We start from the raw sequence: 19,860 nt of genomic DNA, 5'->3' as shown, positions 1-19,860 counted from the left end.
AAATTCTGCTTGTTTTCCCTGTTCTCTTGTGTTTTGTTTGTTGTATTTGTAGCCTGTTGCATCCTTCAAAGATGTGTTTCCTGCCTTTCCAGTAGGGAATGCTTTCAGGTGATTTTGGATTGAGCAAGGCTCTACATGGGAAGAGCAGAGAGTTTTGTCTGGGGTGCTGTTGTTGGTTTGGTGGTTTTTTTTGTTGTTGTTGTTGTTTGGTTTTTCCCCCCCTCCTTACCATATTTCTAGCTAAGATCAGACTATTTCAATATGTCCAAAAAGCCTGCTAGAATTGTTCAAGTACACTTTGGTTTCTTTAATTCTGCTTCCTCCGTAGTCAGCAGAGGAAGTCCTGTTTGATTACTATGGAAGCAGTATGACTCCCCATGGTACAGTATTGAATGTTCCAGTTATGTTTTTTACCTACAGTTTCAGTGTTTATTTCATGCTATAGCCCCTTACTACCATCATACATGTTGACTGTTACATGGTCTAAGGCACAACTGCATCCAGGTTTGGTGTGTTGATGCAAACTTTTACATGTAATACCTCAATTACTGGTAGCAGTTAGGCAGTCTAAACTCTTATAATCTGCACCGGTTGATTTAAAATTAGGATGGGTAGGGGTATCTGGGAGGCTGGGCGCCTTTGGGAACCAGGTGGTGCATAAATATCCTTAGCATACTTGTCTTTTTCACTAATTTTAGCTCAAAACTGCCTTCCCATCCTTGCTACTGTAAGTGGGGGGAAACAAACCCCAAATCTATGAGGGCGTAATGCTTCAGCAGTTCCGGAGCTACTTGGTATGGAGTGCCACAGCTGCAGGAACCATCCAGGGCAAGCTGCTGATATTTCCATCACAGTCTTTCAAAGCTGAAAATCTTATTTCCATATGTCGAATTTCAATAGCAACTTGACAAGCCCTGTGATTTTTCAGGAGAAGCGGTTGTCCTGGGTGTTTTCCACTTCAAATTCTGTAGCGTGTTAAGACCAGCAATAACCCTAATAGAAGGGAGAAGAAAGGACAACCCTTTTTGTATACTAAGTAGAATCCGATACACAAATCTTTCTAGTGCAGTAGAGAGCCTTCTGCAAGATGATGCTCAACTAAAAAAGTAACGCTTACTGAAAGGATATGAATTGTACATTGCAAAATCGAAGCCCTCCTCTTGAGGAGTTCAGTAGGCTAGATAAAAAAAGCTCTTCAGTTTAATCGGAATGATAACGTTTATCTTGAGCAGAGTTTTGAGATGGAGAAGGTTAAGCTTCAATCTGGCTGCAGCTATGAGTTTGGAAAGCTGTGCTTTTCAGAAGCTTCTTTCTTTTGCAAATTTAGTCGGAAGCCTCTAGGCTGCAGCCGACCCTGCCCTAAAGATCTTGCAAGCACCGGAGTAGAAGGCATGCATCTCTTGCAACCAGATGCTTTTAGGCGCTGTATTTACCACGTAGTTCTGAAATGGCTAATGCATCTGACCACAGAAAGATGCAAAACCTGCAGTGGTAGTGATGAAATTCTTGTCAGCAAGCCTGTCCCTTCTGGCTCACATATAGCTGTCGCGTTGGGGTTAGTGTTCTCACACTGCTATCTTGAGGTTATAACTCGAGTATCCTTGTTCCTTGGCTGCTGCGGCCCATCTTCCTAGCTGTAGCCTGACCCTGCTGGCGGAATGGGTTATCTCATCCGTCAGACAGGGTGGGGTTTGAAGAACAAGCAGTGCTAATAACGCAGCCAGCCTGCAGGAGCTCTGGTTGCAATGTTTCATCAGCTGCTAATCCATTTACAGTATAGCTAATCAGATTGCTCTGTTCGGTGCTGCAGAGACTTTGTGCTATGCCACTGTAATCGAGATGGCTGATGCGTATAAGCTAGCTTGTGTATGAAATCGAACCAGCTATTACAGTGGAGATGAGGTCTTGTCTACTGAGGTTCTTAAATACTTTCTGTTTTGTAACCTCGACTACTTGCATTAACCCAGGACATTTATCTCAAGAAAAGTTTCAAAGCTTTCTGAGTTTAGTCTCTAAAAACCCATTTTTTTGTTGGGGATGGAGGGATTAGTGGGTTAGGAATTTTCTTTTCAAAATGTGGTGGCAGCTCAGCTCCTTCTCCTCCCTCAGTGAAAGTATGTAGTTTGTACCCAAATTCATTAGCTTAAGAGCAAATTTCTGTATGACTGTTTCTGTTTAGTTCAACATACTAACAGCACTGTGTATGAAAACTTAAACAGAAAGTATCACTTTTATATGCTTCTTTCCTTAGTTCTCATGCCAGTGTGAATTGTTGTGTTGAAGTAGTTTCTTTACAATACACAACTAAGCAAGAGACTTGTCTTTTAAATACTGTAATAAGTAGTTGTTCTGAAATTCTTGCACCTGTCTCTGTAGAGCTGTAAATGTTGGGATAGTCTTTGCTGTGGGAATTGTAACTGTATTTGCTGGGACTGTCATGGCAGTAGTGTCTGGAGATTCTTTAGCAAGGGTATGACTTATTGTTGCTCATGAGGAAATCACACACACACACACACACAGACACACCCCCCAGATCCAATCCCCCCTTCCTGCCACAACAACAACAAAATTCCCAGGCAAACCACGTCGTTCTGAAACTCCATTTTAGCTCTTGTGGCTTTAGTAGTTAGACCAAACTAATCTTAGTGCCTCTTTCCCCACACCCTTCTCTTCCCGCCCCGCCGCCCCCCCCCCCCCCCCCCCGACAAAAAGACTCTCAAATAATACATGAAATAAAGGAGATAGTTTAGTCTGCTTTGGCTTTACGGTAGGAAGTCATACCAGGAAGATAGCTTGTTTATAAAATTTTATGTGGGGTAGTATTATTTTTTTATGTTGTAACAGGAGCAATGGAGAAGTGCTAAATCCATTTGGTACTTAATGTGATGGGAAAAATGAATGTCTACAGAATCTAACAGTGAGATTGATTTGCAGGGGTTTCCTTGAAAGTGGAAAAGATGATAGATTTCAAAACCTTAGAGTACAGTATATGTTTTCAGGTATTGCGTTTCAAGAGTATTTGAAATGTAGATCTAAATGTTTATACTCAGTGTGATACTCCTGGTTTTACTGAAACTGTTCTGGTTTTTTTCCAGGTGAATCTGGACTGGGAAAATCAACATTAATCAACTCATTATTCTTAACAGAATTGTATTCCCCAGAGTATCCAGGTCCTTCACACAGAATTAAAAAGACTGTACAGGTATGTCTGGGGGGAAAGCTGCAGCTTGAACAATGTAACTTGCAATTTAGTAATGTAAGGTGATACAGTTGTTGCATAGCACCTGTATTTCAAATAAGCTTAGCCATGATGTGAACCACTAAGAAATATTCACTGTGTCTTTCAGTGTATCTTAGCTATACAAAACTTTGAGGTTATGAAACTTGTAGCCTGTTGAAGTGTGGGGGCCCTGAAGTGAAGTACTTTGTGTGCTGCTAGTACTTTAAAAACTTCATATGGGTGCAGTCCTGTTTAGAAATGGAATTTTTATTATCAGTAAAATATTGAGTATATCTGTAGATCTGCACTAGAGCCCCATGCTGTTTAAAGCAGGCTTTTAGAAACTGTGTTAAGGGATTTGTCGTAAGTGTAAGGACCTAAGGTATAAAAGTATACAGCAGTCTTCTGCAGTCTGTATCCGTTGTGGTGCATTTTTTTACCCATTATAAGCTGTTATTCTGAAACATATCAGGGACTGGGGTGAACCTGGCTGCCTTTACGTGCTAGACTTACATAAGCAAAGCTGATGTTCCTGCAGCTACAATACTACTACAACTGAAATACTTAGTCAAAGACTGGAAAACTGAAGTTGATCTATTTGTTTTGTGTAATAATTTGCTATTGATCAATTATATTTTCTCTCAAGAAAAGGACCATATTTTTTTGTATTATAAAAAAATTATTAAAAACCCTAATATTAAAAAAATTAAATAATGTTCTGGGTAGTTTAGGAAATCATTGCATTTCAGTGGGGCGTTTTCTGCCTCCACAGCTGAGTGCTTCTTTAAGATTTTGGTGAAGACAGCTTGTGGTAATCTAACTTTGTACAGACGAGGGCTGGGGGTGTTCACCATTGCCACTGTTGTCCAGCAGAGTTCCTCCAACTGCAAAATGACAGTCTCGGACCACCTCAGCTGTGGCTGAAGTGACTGTGCAATTATAGAGTTGTCATAAAGTGATTAAACATTGTGCTGAGTTAGGAGGCTATGCAAGGTGCTATAAACAGAAGCTGTAAAACTGAATGCTTTTTTATTCAATGGAATTGAATAACTGCTCCAGTGCTATGATCCACTCACCTTTTTTGCTTGGGGTTTTGGGTAAAGCGCTTCTTAATCCAATCTCAACACTGAATAATTACCACAGGGCCAGGAAAAAGTTAGCTGAGCTCATACTAAGAAGATTAAATGACATTGCTTGCCATTTAGCTCAATATCAAATTCTTGATCACTAATACAAAATACATTTGTTGCAGAATATAAATTTTTTAACTTGGAAGAAAGCTTTTAAACATCTGGAGTTTGATTAACTATTTTTTTTTCCCTAAGCTTTGATTATGTCCATTGGGCTATTTTATCAGTTTAATGTAAAACCATAGTGACTGACAAAATGGACGTAAAAGTTTGTTAGCAGGGGCATTTGAATTAGAAGGGTTGAATTTATGTACCTGTTTCAAAGAGATGTTAAGTGGGATAGAAAAGGTGTGCAAATAGTTAACCTCTGGTATAATATATTTATTAATGAAATAACCAGAGACTGTTGAAAAAGAGAGTAGAAGGGTGACTTTTTTTTTTAGTTGGAAGAGACATAGTGTGATTTCATTACTTTTGATGACACATTGGTTTAGCAGAAGAACATAACCTGAATAGGTTTAACATTGAATTATAGTTTAAATAATGGTGGGTTGGATTCCCTGTCATTGGAAGATGATTGTTTTTCAAATTTGGAAACATCATAGGAAGAATTTACACACAAATTAACAAAAAAAACAGTTATCTTTAAAAGATAACTCAGACCCATCCTGCCTAAAGGTGGATCAGTGTAAGACAAATGAAACTAAAACTCTGTGGGTGTAGCTTCTCAAACCTAAGTACTTTAATCTGTTAGGCAGCAAGATTAGGTGATCTGTTCATGCCAGCCTTTTGAGTTCTAGTTCTTCAGAGGTGGTGATTTTTTTTTTTTTAAATTAATTTACTGGTTGAGGAAACCCCCCCCATACTTTCCAGGAAACTTGACTTTTTCTTAAGGCATGTAAAGGAGGGGTGGGGAGTGTGTCAGGAAGGGCTTGGACAGAGCCCTGGCTGAAAAGCCATTACATTTTTTCCTACTCCCGCTGTATGGGCTAAAGCCTGAGGGTGGCCAAGAGCTGAAAAAACAATTTTTAGTAGTAAGTTGGGGTCTATCATGAATTAGCAAATAATATGATTGGAATAAAAATATATTTAACGACCATCTTCCCCCTTAGAAACTATTGCTTACTTTATCTAATGAGCATTTTTTGAGTATACTTGTGCAACATAGCTTTGCTTTCAGTTACTCGTGATGAATGAAAAACCAGTAAGCATAGCATTTTAAGAAGGAAACTGAAACTGTCTTATTTCAGTGTCTAAGTGAGGATAAAATTGTTTCCCCCTACAACCTTGAAGACTGTGTGCTAGCAACTATGTATGTGGTGTGGAGGTGATTCCAGTGAAATATTAAAGAATTAACAGTGGGAGCTGCTATTTGGATCCATGGGGTTTGTACTGTTTGCCAGTGTAAACTTTAAGTTGAGGATGTCAGGGGTTTTGTAGGGCAGAGATGAGGCAGACCACCAGAGCATCTTGAAATCTTGGTGGTAAGAACTGCCTGCTCTTCTATGGTGGGAATAACTTACCGATCAGGAATTGTATGAGAGTCTCATAGTTAAATACAAACTGTGGCTTGAAAACAATTGCAGTTTGAAGTTGTTTTGTGAGGCAGGTCCTTTGTATAATTTCGTGGAAAGCAGAAAAAACAGTTAATAGTAAATGACTGTCGGATGAATTCAGAGCAAACTTCTTCAGAAATGATGGGGTATGAAATATGCTTTCTCTGATTGTTACTTGACTATCTTAAATGGAGTATGGGAGAGGCTTATTTAATCAATTAAAAGTAGTCAAGCTGTAACAAGCATCATGTCATGAACGCTGCATAGTAACTGTCGAAGAGACCCGTGTGACCCAGTTGACTGGAGTGCATGGGAAAATGGCCGTTTGGAGGAGACTTTTATTAAAAAGTTTTAAATTCCAAGACTTGAACTAATGTTTTCCATGAATCCCTTGGGAATACTTGTAAATCAGATGATAGGATGCAGTTGGATGCTTAACTATGAATGACACTAGTTTACAGTGATTTTCTGGATCTTTTCCAGATGTTGCTGCTTTCTGTGCCTTTGACCATGTATGGACACATCCATTTAGGTTAGAAAAATGCAACTTTACAGAAGCTTTATGGCAGGTTCTTCACGTACTGTCTCTTACCAGTAGCCTCAACCGCTTACAATATATGGTGGATATGGTCTGACTGTCCACAACACAAGCATTGGACGTTTAATTTGATCAGCTAATGTTTCTTGTCTGTGGGTTTTTGAAAACCCTGCTCTGATAGCAAGGTACCAAATGAATTTATGAAAAGTAAGAACAAATTTAAATCCTCACCACCTAGTAAGGTATTAGCACTGCCTGCAGAGATTCCGTTACTGCAGGCCATTTATCAGAAGGTGACTTCACAAATTCAGCCCCACTTACATTTTACAAGCCTACAGAATCAGGAAAAATGTTTGGCGTGGCATTTCTGAAGATCTCCTGACCTTCCTTTTCCTTTGTTATAAACACACGTTCAAGATAATGTTTTATTAATTGCTTCTTTTGTAAAAGCATTCCACCGTGAGTGCTTAATAATTTAATGGTTCTTGCTGGGAATTTTTGTGCTGGAGAATAAAGCTTAATACCTTGTAGCACTTGGCAACAGTACAGCTCTTAACATTATCATCTCTAGTACTTTGAAAGTGTTACAGGTTTCTCATACTTGCAGAGAGCTTGGTTATAGGAGGGGTTTGTGGTTACTATATGCAAGACAGCAAAAAGAATGCAAGGAATCACAAGTTAATCTCCTGTGTGCTAAAGGCTGTGAGTAGGAAGCTCTTGGCCGAGTTGACTGTGTGGCTGGGGATTGCTGTCTTCAGTTCTGGCACTGACTGTGTGCAGTAAAATTTCTCTGTAGAACTCTTGGTGGGGGGAGAATACATTCACCACGATTAAAACCTAAGTTTTTAAAGCACTGCGTGTATTCCTAGGTTCTCATGGCTTTGTACTGGACGCTTTCAGAAGGGTAGGAGTTGTACAGTTAGTGAAAGAGTAACTTGGTGATGTCTCAGGCTGGTGTGTGTGCATTGGCGTTTTGGGGGGAGGGGTTGGGGGCTTTTTTTGGTGTTTGTTTTGTGGATTTTTGGGTTTTGTTAGGCTTTTTTTTGTTTGGGCTTTTTTTTTCTTTTTTCCTGGTTGGTTTTTTAAACACCACAACAACAAAACAAACAGAACAAACCTTCCTAACCTTGCAGCAAGGCCTGCTCAAGTAGGAGATTGAATTGGGTGGCCCAACCTGGATTCTTCTGTGACTAGTGTCCAGGTAGCCCAGTGTTGGGGACTCTTGTTTTATAAAGCTGCCTTACTGATATTTTTTTGCCTTTTTGTTAGGTGGGGAACCAACTCATGGTGATTGTGTGCTGTAGACAGCCTTAGCGTAGCTGAGTTGATTTTCTGAGACCTAGCAGTGGAAGGGATTGATCTGGCTTGGATAGGATGAGTAAATAAACATAACCTCCAGCATACTCAGAGGTTAAATGTGGACCTTTCTTTGCAATTAGTTACTGTTTTCTGTGTTTCCGTATGTTCCCTTCTGAATTAAAATCAGTGTTTTGCTTGTGCAAGAGGTATTTAGTTTTACTTTCTGCAGTGTTAATTTATCTTGTAGATTTACATTGCATCACATAACCAGTGATTGCAAAGTGTTTGCAACTGTGTTCAGGTGTGGCTGTGAGAGAGTCCTTTTCACCTATATAACTAGGGGATGTGCAAGTGCTTAAGCAGCATTGATATGATCTCTCAAGTCTTGAGCTGGTCAAGAGACCATCCAGATAGGATTTATTATCCAAGTTTCTACTCTGTCTGAAAGCTTGTTAGTGAATGTTCTTGCAGGTGTTCACCAAGTTATATTTAACTTTCTTTTCTCTCCCTGGTCAGGGTTCAGGAGGCTTAAAAAGGTTAAGCAGTGAGCAGCAAGGTGCGATCAATGTCTGCCAACTCATGTGTGGCTCTGAATAAATGGCTTGTGCAGTTGATTTTTTTTGAACCCCTGTCTAGAAAACAGTCATCAGTGATTTATTAGAAACTGTCTTATTATCAGGGGAAAAAACTGTGATGAAATGTGTGAGCAATTAGAAAGAGCCAACACACTAACATGAGTTTGTAATTTCTTACTGCTGGGGATCGGACCGATATGACAGTGGTGTACAGCACTTTCTCAGGCAGACACACTTGACACTGGCGTTATCAGTAATTACTGAGATTAGTAGAAAGATGGGGGTAGCCGTCCATTTGCTGTTTAGCCTATATTTTCTGTTCTGACATGCTTAATCTGTTTGACATGCTTACTGCAAGCTGACTGAGCTGTGCTGCAGATGGGTGATCACAACTTGAGGCATGCATTCCCACACCCAGATCTTGCATCATCCCTTGTGCTGATGCAGTTGCCTTCTGAGCCAGATTTCCATCAGTGATCTGAGCTAACAGGAACCGATCCATTACGGTCATGTGAGGTCTAGCTCAGCAGATTGCAGCTAGTTTGTATTACTTTCCAATATCAATCTGTTTGTAACAGGAAACCATCACTTTCTATTACTCCTGTCCCAAGCATTATACCAGCTGAAGAATAAATGTATTCTTAAAAATATTAATGGGACTAGAAATGTAGTCTCGAAGGTGCTTGGGGGGAGGATTAGTTCTGAAAAGTGTAATTTTCTTTGAAGTGACCAAATCTCACAAGTATAATGCCTGGTTTATCAGTATGTCTGAACATCTCAGAACACCTTTTAATTTATTTATTTACTGGCATTAGTATGGTTGGTTAGGGTTTTTCTTAGAAGCTAATATTTTAAGATATCCTATATACTTAGATGGGTTCTTTTATGACTGACTTTATTTAAATTATGACCCTTTTTTTTTAAAAAAAAACAACAAAAAAATTAGTCATCATTGAATTATTGGGATTTTAAGTAAAGCACAGTCCCAGTATCCCTCTGAAGCAGAAAAGTTAGCAATTCTTTGTCAGACTTCTTACTCATTGCGTGCTTTTCCTAGTGTTTAAGATGGGTGACTGAACTGCTAAAAATTTAATCTTACTTCATTCATCTTACAGGTTGAGCAGTCAAAAGTTTTAATCAAAGAGGGTGGTGTTCAGTTACTACTTACAATAGTTGACACACCAGGATTTGGAGATGCTGTTGATAATAGTAATTGGTAAGACATTCGTTGTGTGTTCTCCCACAATAATTCTGAATTTTGTTTTATATATGTGTGTGTGAGGTATCACCTTGTGACATTCTCTTTTAAATGCACACTTCGATCTTCTGTTAAAATATTAACGCTTTTAAACTTTTCAGTTAGCTGAAAACTTCAACTACTGTAGTTCCAAGTACCTTTTATTACTTGACTGGAATGCTGTCAGCTTTTCCCTTTAAAGTGGATGGAGCATTTGGCTCTTAGCCACACATGCAGCGTGCAGAACCAACTTCTGTGCTGTCACAAGATGTGACCAGTAATGCGTATTCCTTTGGCTGCTGTTCTTAAGTGTTCTATTTAATGCTATTACAATGAAGGTAATTGTGTTTGAAAGGGTTTTTCAAGGAACTCACAGCTTGTATCTTCAGAGCTATGTAGCTTGGTTGTATGTTGAGGAGCTGGTCACTTAAAATGTTCTGTGTTGAAGTCTCTTAATTTAAAAAAAAAAAAGGCAAGCCATGGGAAAATAGTGTACATCTATTTCTAGCAAAGACAGACTTTTTTACATAAATGATACAACTTACAGGTTTTTATTCATGTAACCTCTGCAGTTGGCAGCCAGTTATTGACTACATCGACAGTAAATTTGAGGACTACCTGAATGCAGAATCTCGAGTGAACAGACGTCAGATGCCAGATAACAGAGTGCAGTGTTGTTTATACTTCATTGCTCCTTCAGGACACGGGTTCGTAGTAATGTATTTTATGTTTCATTTCTCTGTCTTTTTATCTCAGATAAACATCCAAATTTGGCATTTAGTTATGTAAAGTTCCAAACAGGATTTTCTTAATGGCCTGCAGACCATGCTTAATTTCAAAGATGAGCTTACTTTGGCTTGTCAAACATCAGCAAGTCAGACTAGTAATAATATAGAACACCAGAAAACATTATTACACATGAACCACATAACAAGAAAAATATTTTTAGAACAATTAAAAATGCACTGGCATTCACAAGTGCCAGATCTCTTTGTGATCTTTTGTTCACATTAGAAGGAGAAACTGGTTCACACTTCAAGCAACAGGATTTTTCCTTTCCAGTCTTCCTTTCTTGCTTTGATGTTAATCATAAATTGAAGATGGGAAGTCTCATGCGGATCCTTATAAGTGTCCTTTAATTCACCTGGGATGTAATAATTTGTCTAGTGACAGTTCCAATATAGGTGTTATGGATTTCTTACTTTTTTCAATTATTACGCAATCTTCCACCCCTGCTTAGTTTTTAACTTGATCAGACCTCTATCTAGTGGTAGAGAGAGAGAACTGCATTTTCAGGGTGTGTTAGATGCAGATTGACTGTATCCGAAATTGATCAGCATTTTATCATTGTATTATAACTGATTAAAATTTTGTCAGACTCTTAAGTTATACCTTCAAAACCAGAAGGAGGAGGGGATAAGTAGCCTTATTCTATTGTTTGGGTCACAAGTAGTGAACCTTGTTGGAGGGAGTAATGAAGGAATTCTGAGGAATATTCCTCAGGCAGTGAAACATGCCGACTATTACACTCAGCTTCTGTAGCTACCATTGAATGGTTCTAATAATTTTGAACTAGACAGAGCCTTCTAAATTTTGGAGAGAAATACTGGGGTTGGAGAAGAGTTTCTTATGTAGACTTGCCTTAATTAAACATTTTGTTGTTCAACTTGCGTGTTTGTAACGTCAGTTTTGCTCAATATGCATGTCAATTTTAAATGCAAACACTTGAATCCTTGGCATGCACTGTTCCACTAGTGTGCAAAATCAAAATGTCATGTAAATAAATGGAAGATGATCCTTCCCTTGTGCTAGTCAATCGTTTTTGAGCTAACTTTCAGATTCTTCAAAAAACATGTATCTTTCCTCCACGACTCCCTTTTTCCTGTTAAATTTTTCTAAACCAATGGGAGGTATAAATTGTTTGTAAGGAAAAATAAAGGTAATGCCTCAGATAAAGTAAGTTCTGGTCACTAAATTTGTGAGGATAAAACTGGAAAAGTATGTTCCTTGTGCAGGTATTTCATGTTATTCTTGGGGGGAAAAGTGTAAAGTTGAGCTAGGTTCATATAGTGTTTTTCAATTACTGGAGTAAATGCTTGGAATTGTCATCTAATTAAGGAAACGAATGGAGCATAGAGAAAATCAGTGCTGCTGTTAGCATTCATTTCCTCTTTTAGGATACCATCATCTCTGAAAGGACATTGCTCACTTCCTACCTGGGTTTTGTGGTAGTGCAGTCTTCAGTCACATTTCCTGTGCAGACACCAGCCCATATAACCCTTTGAGTAGTGTACTCTTCACTCTTAATGCATGATTGTATTTACATCGAATTAAAGCATTTGTAGGAGAACTTGCTTTTGTTTGTCCTTATGACCCAATACATTTGCAAAAGCCAGCTTGTTACAATGTATAAAGAAAAAATTGCCGGTTAGGTCCTTCCATTTTCAGCTGGTATCCCCATAAACCACTGATGGGTTAATTTGTGTGGGGGTAGGGGGAGAGAGTGAAGAGCCAGGAGGAGCCTTCCAGGTAAGTGAATGGGGTGATAATGAATTGCAGCCTCTTTCTGCAATTCTAGGACCTTTGTGTAAAGGCTTTGGTCTCCACTGTAAACTCAAGACCTTGAGGTGAGCACTGGTGGTGTTCTGAACTATTCTGCTTTGGTGACTGCTCTTCAACCTGGTGCTGCCCTGGGTAGCTTTTTGAAGAGAGGAGAGGGAAAGTATATTAAGATGAATGGAGAGCCAAACCAGTGCTTTTAATTTAGGTGTGCATTAATGTTAGCTATTTAATGGAAATGTTGAGAAGCTGAGAAAGTCAGTGGCACATAGAAAATGTTAAAGTGAAGTTAAGTATGCATTCTTAAACATTTTCTTTATTCTTTTACATATGGTTTGGAAAATAAGCTAAATTTGAATACCAAATGAATCTGGTTTTAATGTTCCTAATCCTAATTTATTTTATATGACAAATAATCTTGTTAAATACTTTAAGTGAATCCTTTAAGCCTGACTAAACTTGCTACAATTCTGAAGCGTTAATGCATCAGGACCTCTGGCTTTACTTCAGCAAGCAGGAAATATTTACCACTTTGATATACATTGCTGGTTTTATATACCCATGTGGTGGGTGTTTTAGTTTTTCTGTCATTGTCATCCACTTTCATAATGGTCTTTTTGTTTTAATAACGATTTAGAGATTAGATATTTCTAGTTCATTAGGCCACAGATTTTACTATGCAATACAAATAAACATGACTTTCAGAAGCTGAAACTGCATATGTGAACAGAGCATGATTCACAGCTGTAAACTCTCACTAGTCAAGCTTTAAATAGGACTATCTTCCAGCTAATGACACAAGCTATACTACCTTCACAGGAGATTTCATATCACTTGCTTAAATGAGTGTAATTTCAGCTAGCAACACTCTTGTGACTACTAGTAGTATTAATTTAGTACTTACTCCTCTGGTATTATATGATTCTAGGGGATTTCCTATAGCAGTTGCAGGTAGCCTTGTGGATTTCACTCAAGCATCTATCACTCATAAATCAGTGTCTCGAGTAGTTGTCAGGACAAATCTCAAATAATTTGTACATTTTTGTTTAATGAATATAAATTGCAAAGCTCTAATGCTGTCTTTCAGACTTAAGCCTTTGGATATAGAGTTTATGAAGCGCCTGCATGAAAAAGTGAATATCATTCCACTTATTGCCAAAGCAGACACACTCACACCCGAGGAATGCCAACAGTTTAAAAAACAGGTGAGTTGAAAGATTAGTATTTACAAAATGGCATGATTTAGTAAGTTGATCCGTGTGGAAATGGTGAGATTTAACTTCTTACATGCAAAGTTTAAACCCTGAAGCAACGACTTGAGACAGCAAAGCTAAGTAATTTATATCTCTAGATGTAATTATATTTCTTGGTGAAATAATCTTGTTTCTGTCCTCAGGGGAGGAGGTTTGAAGTGTAGTATGGTTCTTGGCAAGTGAAATAATTCACTGCTGAGATAAAAATCAGTAAGGGAGGAAGGGAGCTTTCAAGATCTAGGTACCTAAACAGAAGGTGTGTGTTTAAAAAAAAAACAACATTAAGTGTTACAGTATTATTGACTGTATTGTGGTATTCACTTCCGTGTTGATGCACTGTATTTATTAAAGATGCCTCAAATATACCTGTTGTTGTCAGTATACCTGTTGTTCAGTTTTGGGCTGTAGTAGTGCATTTTAAAGATGGTGAAATAATTCTGACATTGATACAACTGATATAATTTCTTTGTATTTGTAGAATAAATTTGGTATTAGTGTCTCCATGTGTTTTATGTCATGTTTTATGCTATGTTTTATTTCAACTACATGATTACAGTAGAACGTTTAGGCTTTGCTGTATTGTATGAGGAGCCAGAACAGGACAAGACAAGGCATGAGGTTTGTTTTATTGAACTGTGTCCAGTTCTGGTTTAGAAGAATACAGGTTCTGAAAAGAAGTTGGCATTAAGAGATGTTGTGTGCAAAACTCTTTATTTAAGACTGAAAATTAAAGGGCATTTTCTGCCTTGGAGAAACTTAAGCAAGTTGCAATAGGCCTGAAGTATGTTTTGGTTGCAGTTCATAAGTTTTTTGGTTGTTTGGTTTTTTATTGGGGGGGGGGGGGGGGGGGAATTGTAGAGCGCAGAATATTTCTTAATATCAATTAGTTGATGTTAAATAAGGGAGACTTTCCCAAATCAAACTTTGAAAGTAAGTCCTTTCATGAATTGGAAACTTATGTTCTTGTAAGACTGCAAACTCATGAACCAGAAATATTCCCCAGGGCTCTGCAGTGTAGCTGTCAGCTAAATCATCTAATATTTTTCCATTCTAAAATTCTAGAAAACTAATCAACTTGTTTTTAAAAATACCCTTCAGGTAAATTGAGCACCAAAACAGTCTCATTTTTGATGACGCTGTCAGTTATTCTTAAATTTTCATTAGTGCGTGCAAATAGTTTTTAACACAACTAAATGCTAGAGTCAGTCCGTCAGTCATAAGCTCTATTAAAATAGGCAGGTGATCCTGCTTCAAGCAACTGATGCTCAGGTGAGCTGGAAACAGAAAAGAATAGGAGTGACAGCAGTAGCTATTGTGGGAACTGGAAGGACCGAAGTATGCCTGCAGTTATCTATTCAAATCTTTTTTTTAAGGGACTCAATTGTGAGACTAGTCAGAGAATTTAAGTTGTGCTATATTAGTTTTTGCACGTGCAGGTAGAATTCCCATTAGTGTAAATCTCTGCCCTGTTGTAGAAAACTGACATTCATTTTTGCTGCCTTGTATTGATGCATAGTATTGTTAGCTGTGAGGCTCTGATCCTGTCTTCTGGCAAAGGAGAGATGGTCGTGCTAATAATCCCTTGGGGTCACATAATGGGGGTAAACATGCAAGTTTTGTGATGTAACTTAGTCACTTAAATGCGCACAGATCTTACATATCAAACAGAAGGAGGGAGAATCAGATTGCTGCAAGAAAGAGTTACTACAAAGTATGAACAGATCACATGTTTTTGTTCTTAGATAATGAAAGAGATCCAAGAACACAAAATTAAAATATATGAATTTCCAGAAACAGATGATGAAGAAGAAAATAAGATTGTTAAAAAGATAAAGGTAAATAATTTCCTTTTGAAAAACTGCTTAATGGGGGAGGGGAGGGAATGAAGAGTTTGTCATTAATGAAGAGCTCACCAAAATGTTTAAAAGAGAAAAATCAGATGTAAAGCTGTTCTAAGAGTCACTGTTCCCCAGCAGAGGAACTCTTAGATGACTTAGTGCTTTAATGGCTAAAATTCAGATCAAGAGCACTGCATCACTTGTTCATTTAATAAACTCTAAAAGATCGCTTTCTTTTTTTCCATCCCTATTTGGCTTTTACCCACCTACCACATTTTGTTTACTTCTGAGCTTTGAAGGACGCAAGGGCTGTCTTTCAGACAGAGGTGTGCGGTGGTGTGAGAGCGTGTGCATCACAGTTAATAGCTGTCTGACTAATTGGTATACTGAAACCTTAATGGAGACGAACGACTAAAGAAAATCAAAAGGACTGTCAGGCTGTTGAAAAGCTTTTTCTTTGTTTACTCTGTATTTTGTTTGGGTTTTTATGTTGGAGTCCATCTTGTATACATTTCTTGAGCCTTGCTTCTGTTTGTTCATTAGCTTTAACAGCCTGTAAGAGCTTTTAAATTTTGTTACTGTTTATCTGTCTAGGATAGATAAACACAAATAGCACAAATGGAAGATATTCTGGGACTAAGCCTAGAGGAGACAAGCAGAATAAAAGCAAGGACAACAGTCCAAAATACTTAGCTTTGTACACTGCTCCTTTCAGCTACTTGAAGCTGCTCTTGGCTCCTTTGTTGCTTGTTACACTGGAGGGATTTTTTTTTGTTCAGCTGAAATCAAGAACTTGAAGTAGTTCTTAGCGAAACCTTTGAAAACTGGGTTACAAGATCCAGTCAAAGTAACAGTCCCTGTAGCCAGTGGAGATATGAATTGATAAATAATTACCGTGCGATTGAGTAAACAGGAAATGGTTTGCTGTTTGCTTAGCTTACTAAGTAACAGTAATGTCTGTTTCTTAACTAGATTTACAGAATACAACAGTGTAAGGAATTTCAAAGGCCTGTGTGTATATATATGCCATTAAACTAGGCAGAGGTCAGTAAACATAACTATTCTTGCACTTCGGGTAAGCTGTGTTGCAGTATTATAGCACCAAACTAGCTTACATTAAGTTTATACATGAGCATGCCTTCACTATCTTTTGGCAGTAGAAATTTTGGTTTTTGAAGTAATGCTTTATCTTGTAGGACCGTTTACCTCTTGCTGTGGTAGGTAGTAATACGATCATTGAAGTCAATGGCAAGAGAGTCAGAGGAAGGCAGTATCCATGGGGTGTTGCAGAAGGTAAGGCTTTCTCATTATTTTTATCCATTTAAAACTTATTAGTCAGTATTCGAAATGTTTGAAATGCTTGATTTGAATGTGCTTTGGTCCAGAAATGTATTGAATGTACATTTTCTTATTCTGACAGTCTTGGAACAAGGTAAAGGTTCACCAACGCGTGACTTTGCAAGCAGATTACTGTTGAAGCCTCACTGAGGAATTGTAAAAACTGTAGTAACCTACTACAGTTAATGATGAGGCTTAGATTACAACTGTTCGCTAGAATTCTTATTTTAATTTTCTTCATATCAAAACTGTCTGTCTTAAATTCTTCTTTCTAGAGTATTCATATTATAAATGTTAATTTGATCAGCTTGACTAGCACAAATTCAATTTAAAGTTTCTGGAAGAATTTGGCTTTTTCCCCAAAACATCAGAGTCCTGATTGCTGGGATGTAGCAACAGGAAGGTACCTGATAATGAATTGAATACTTTTGATAGGCTTTTTTGTTTGTTTGTTTTAATTTAAAACTTAAAACTGCATGTTCTTCTGGCAACTATTGCTTATGCTTTAATGCTGTTCACTTATTTCAAGTGGCACATGGCATGGCTTGCACCATGCTGTACAGTGAAACAATCACTAGTAAACTGTGTTTCCATGATCGTTGAACTTTTTCCTTGTAGTGTGCATGTACTGAATAAAGAGAAGATTTTTATTTCTGCCTTCCAAGCGCAACAGACTATAAATTTGATGCAGTGTAAAATAGACAAAAAAAAAAGGCAAAACCAAAAAAAAAACCAACCAACCAATACCCAACCAACAAGCAGTGTATGGACCAATACTTGAAAGAGAAATGCTGTAGCACTTTGAAGTGCATGTCTGGCAGGAAATGAGGTTTGGCAGAAAGTAGAAACCAGCTGCACCAGAGAGGATCAAGCTCTATTTAAGGCTCTTGAGTTAGTATTTGGAGATGTACAAAATGGTGCTGCTTTTCTTTATTTTAAAACAAACTTCATAGATGCTTCACACTCATGTGACTGTACAACTTTTGGAAGGGAAGAACTAGCCTAAATAAAAGGAACCTCTTTAAGTGGCTTCCAGTCTGTCAGTTATGGACAGAATCCATGGAGATGATGCTTTTTTTGGAAGTATGACTTAAGGTACTATCTGAGTGGAACTCGCCAGTTTGTGTAAAACCATGGAATAAAATAATGCAGGAGTGCAGATAAGATGAACACACAAAGAGGCTGCATTCTTCATTTTTCTGTAGGTTTCACTGAACTTAACTTGGGTTATATTAATTGCATCCTTGTTTTTCTTCCTCCTTCCTATGAAAATGTCCATCTCTACTTCAGGCACACATTGGAACCTGCCTCGTGCCTTTCTTTTGTGTGAGCTAAGAGCTTTGTGTGTTGCCTTCTCTGTCTGCATGCCATAGAGTTCTGGGATGTGCATTACTCTCCAGTGTCATTTCATTATCTATCAGGGAAATGCCACTCACAGCATCAGCCTCTTCTACAGTAATGGGATGATAGGCACAGTGGAATAGGTGGCATCTATTGACAGCTGCCAGCGTACTCTCTTGGTCTGTAGGCAGGTGCATCAGATTAAATATACAGCCTTCCTTTGCTTAGTTAGTCAAGGACTAAATCCACATTAAAATTAAAATTAAGACTTTTGCAACACGTTTGGAGGGGCAGGGAGAAATAGGTTGCATTAAGTCTGTCTTCTAAAGGTTTTGGATGTAGTTAGACTGAGGTCTTTAGTTAGTGTCTGATCCTTAATTATACAATTGCGCTGGCAGGGCCTCCAAAGAATCATTAAGTTAGCTAAACTGGCAAAACTGTGTTCCTGTTGCAGTACCTTAATCTGCTGTACTTACTTGGAGTATGGTTTGCCAGTATGGCTTAGGGAAGCATAGGAATTTTGCTAGTAGGATATATTGATATAGTGATATTGTTAATGCTCTCCCACTGTTAACACACATCCTGTTTGAGTAAGGAAAGGCTGGAAGTAATCTGCTGCTGGAATGAACGTAAGGGATGGGTGACATCTAAAAGCCTTACCTCTGCATAAGGCACGTATTTTGGTTGGCATCTCAACAAAAATTTACCTCTTTTTGTAGTTGAAAATGGTGAACACTGTGACTTCACGATTCTGAGGAACATGTTGATAAGGTAAGTAAGTTACAGGTAACATGAAGTTTTCTAGTATGTCTGAGAGATTGGAAAGTCCTATATTGGAGAAAAAAAGGATTTGATCTAAATGAGTTTGTATTAATCCCCATATTTTTAGTTGTAAACAGTATCTTACACTTCATAGTATCTTGTTTAACAATGTATTTAGTAAGCGGTGGTGGTGGTGATTTTTTTATAAATAGGTCTCTACTTTCTGATTACTTGTTATTAAAAATTGTGATAAACCATAGGAACCAGAGTTGTCTGTTAATGCTGACGTGTACTTAGTTGCAGACTCTTTTTTTAGAAACTTTCAGTGCTGCAGTTGTCTAAAGTAAGACTATCTGTGCTTCGCTGTGCTGGGCACAGAGTCCTGCGCTCAGAGCAGTTCAGTGACATCTACTGTAACAACTGCTGGTTTGATTATTAAGCTTTGCTCTTCTCCAAGCTGACAATGGAGAATTATTAGAGGAAGCTAATGTTTGTATCGAAGTCTTGAACTTTACGTTTAGCTTTTGCAGACTTAAAAGATAGAAACTAGGAAGTTTTGGCTTGTTTGTTTCTTGCCTGACATGCTTTGGCACATCTACTACAGTAGTAATACACAGTTTCAAATCTGTTCTCCAAATACTTGCCAAAACACTCCAAATCCACAGAACTCAAATTTTCCAAAGATTGGTCCTGTAAGTTAATGTTTGGAATATTGCAAACTTGAGATAGTTCAGTGCAAAATGATCTGGTATTTCTGTGACTTTGCTGTCTTGACAGCTCTAATTTAAATGGAAGAATGGCAACATCATGAGGACATTAATGGATGGATTTAATTTAATTAAGACAATTTGCGAAGTGAACATGGACTGATTTTTCAGATAGTATTTTGTATGTGTGCACTAAGCTGATGAATTACACTTATTGACAGAACTCATATGCAGGACCTGAAGGATGTCACTAACAATGTACATTATGAGAACTACAGAAGCAGAAAACTGGCAGCTGTTACATACAACGGTGTTGACAACAACAAAAATAAAGGGCAGCTAACAAAGTAAGTTCCTTTTACGGTTGTATTGCACTTCAATCTTTTTGCTCTATGGGCTGGTTGGTTGTGTTGGGTTTTTTGGTGGTTTTTTTTTTAATTGGTTTTGTGTATGTGTGGTGGGATTTTTTTGTTTGGAGGTTTTTGGGGTGGTGGTATTTACCCTCCA

General features: G+C 38.0%; 1 protein-coding gene across 4 annotated transcripts in view; it reads left to right on the top strand.

Annotated features, from left to right (window-relative positions):
• SEPTIN7 (septin 7) overlaps positions 1-19,860 on the top strand; it is a 79,505-nt gene that overhangs the window by 48,828 nt on the left and 10,817 nt on the right. For all 4 annotated transcript variants that reach the window (XM_075083590.1, XM_075083588.1, XM_075083589.1 and 1 more), the window contains exons 3-10: positions 3,096-3,202; positions 9,434-9,534; positions 10,128-10,262; positions 13,202-13,319; positions 15,110-15,202; positions 16,402-16,498; positions 18,604-18,655; positions 19,575-19,700. In XM_075083590.1, the coding sequence (XP_074939691.1) occupies positions 3,096-3,202; positions 9,434-9,534; positions 10,128-10,262; positions 13,202-13,319; positions 15,110-15,202; positions 16,402-16,498; positions 18,604-18,655; positions 19,575-19,700 (829 nt within the window). The remainder of the gene's footprint in view (positions 1-3,095; positions 3,203-9,433; positions 9,535-10,127; positions 10,263-13,201; positions 13,320-15,109; positions 15,203-16,401; positions 16,499-18,603; positions 18,656-19,574; positions 19,701-19,860) is intronic.

This window comes from Phalacrocorax aristotelis, chromosome 2 (assembly GCF_949628215.1).
Source record: "Phalacrocorax aristotelis chromosome 2, bGulAri2.1, whole genome shotgun sequence".
Lineage (NCBI taxonomy): Eukaryota > Metazoa > Chordata > Aves > Suliformes > Phalacrocoracidae > Phalacrocorax > Phalacrocorax aristotelis.
This window is presented reverse-complemented; position numbering and strand designations above follow the sequence as displayed.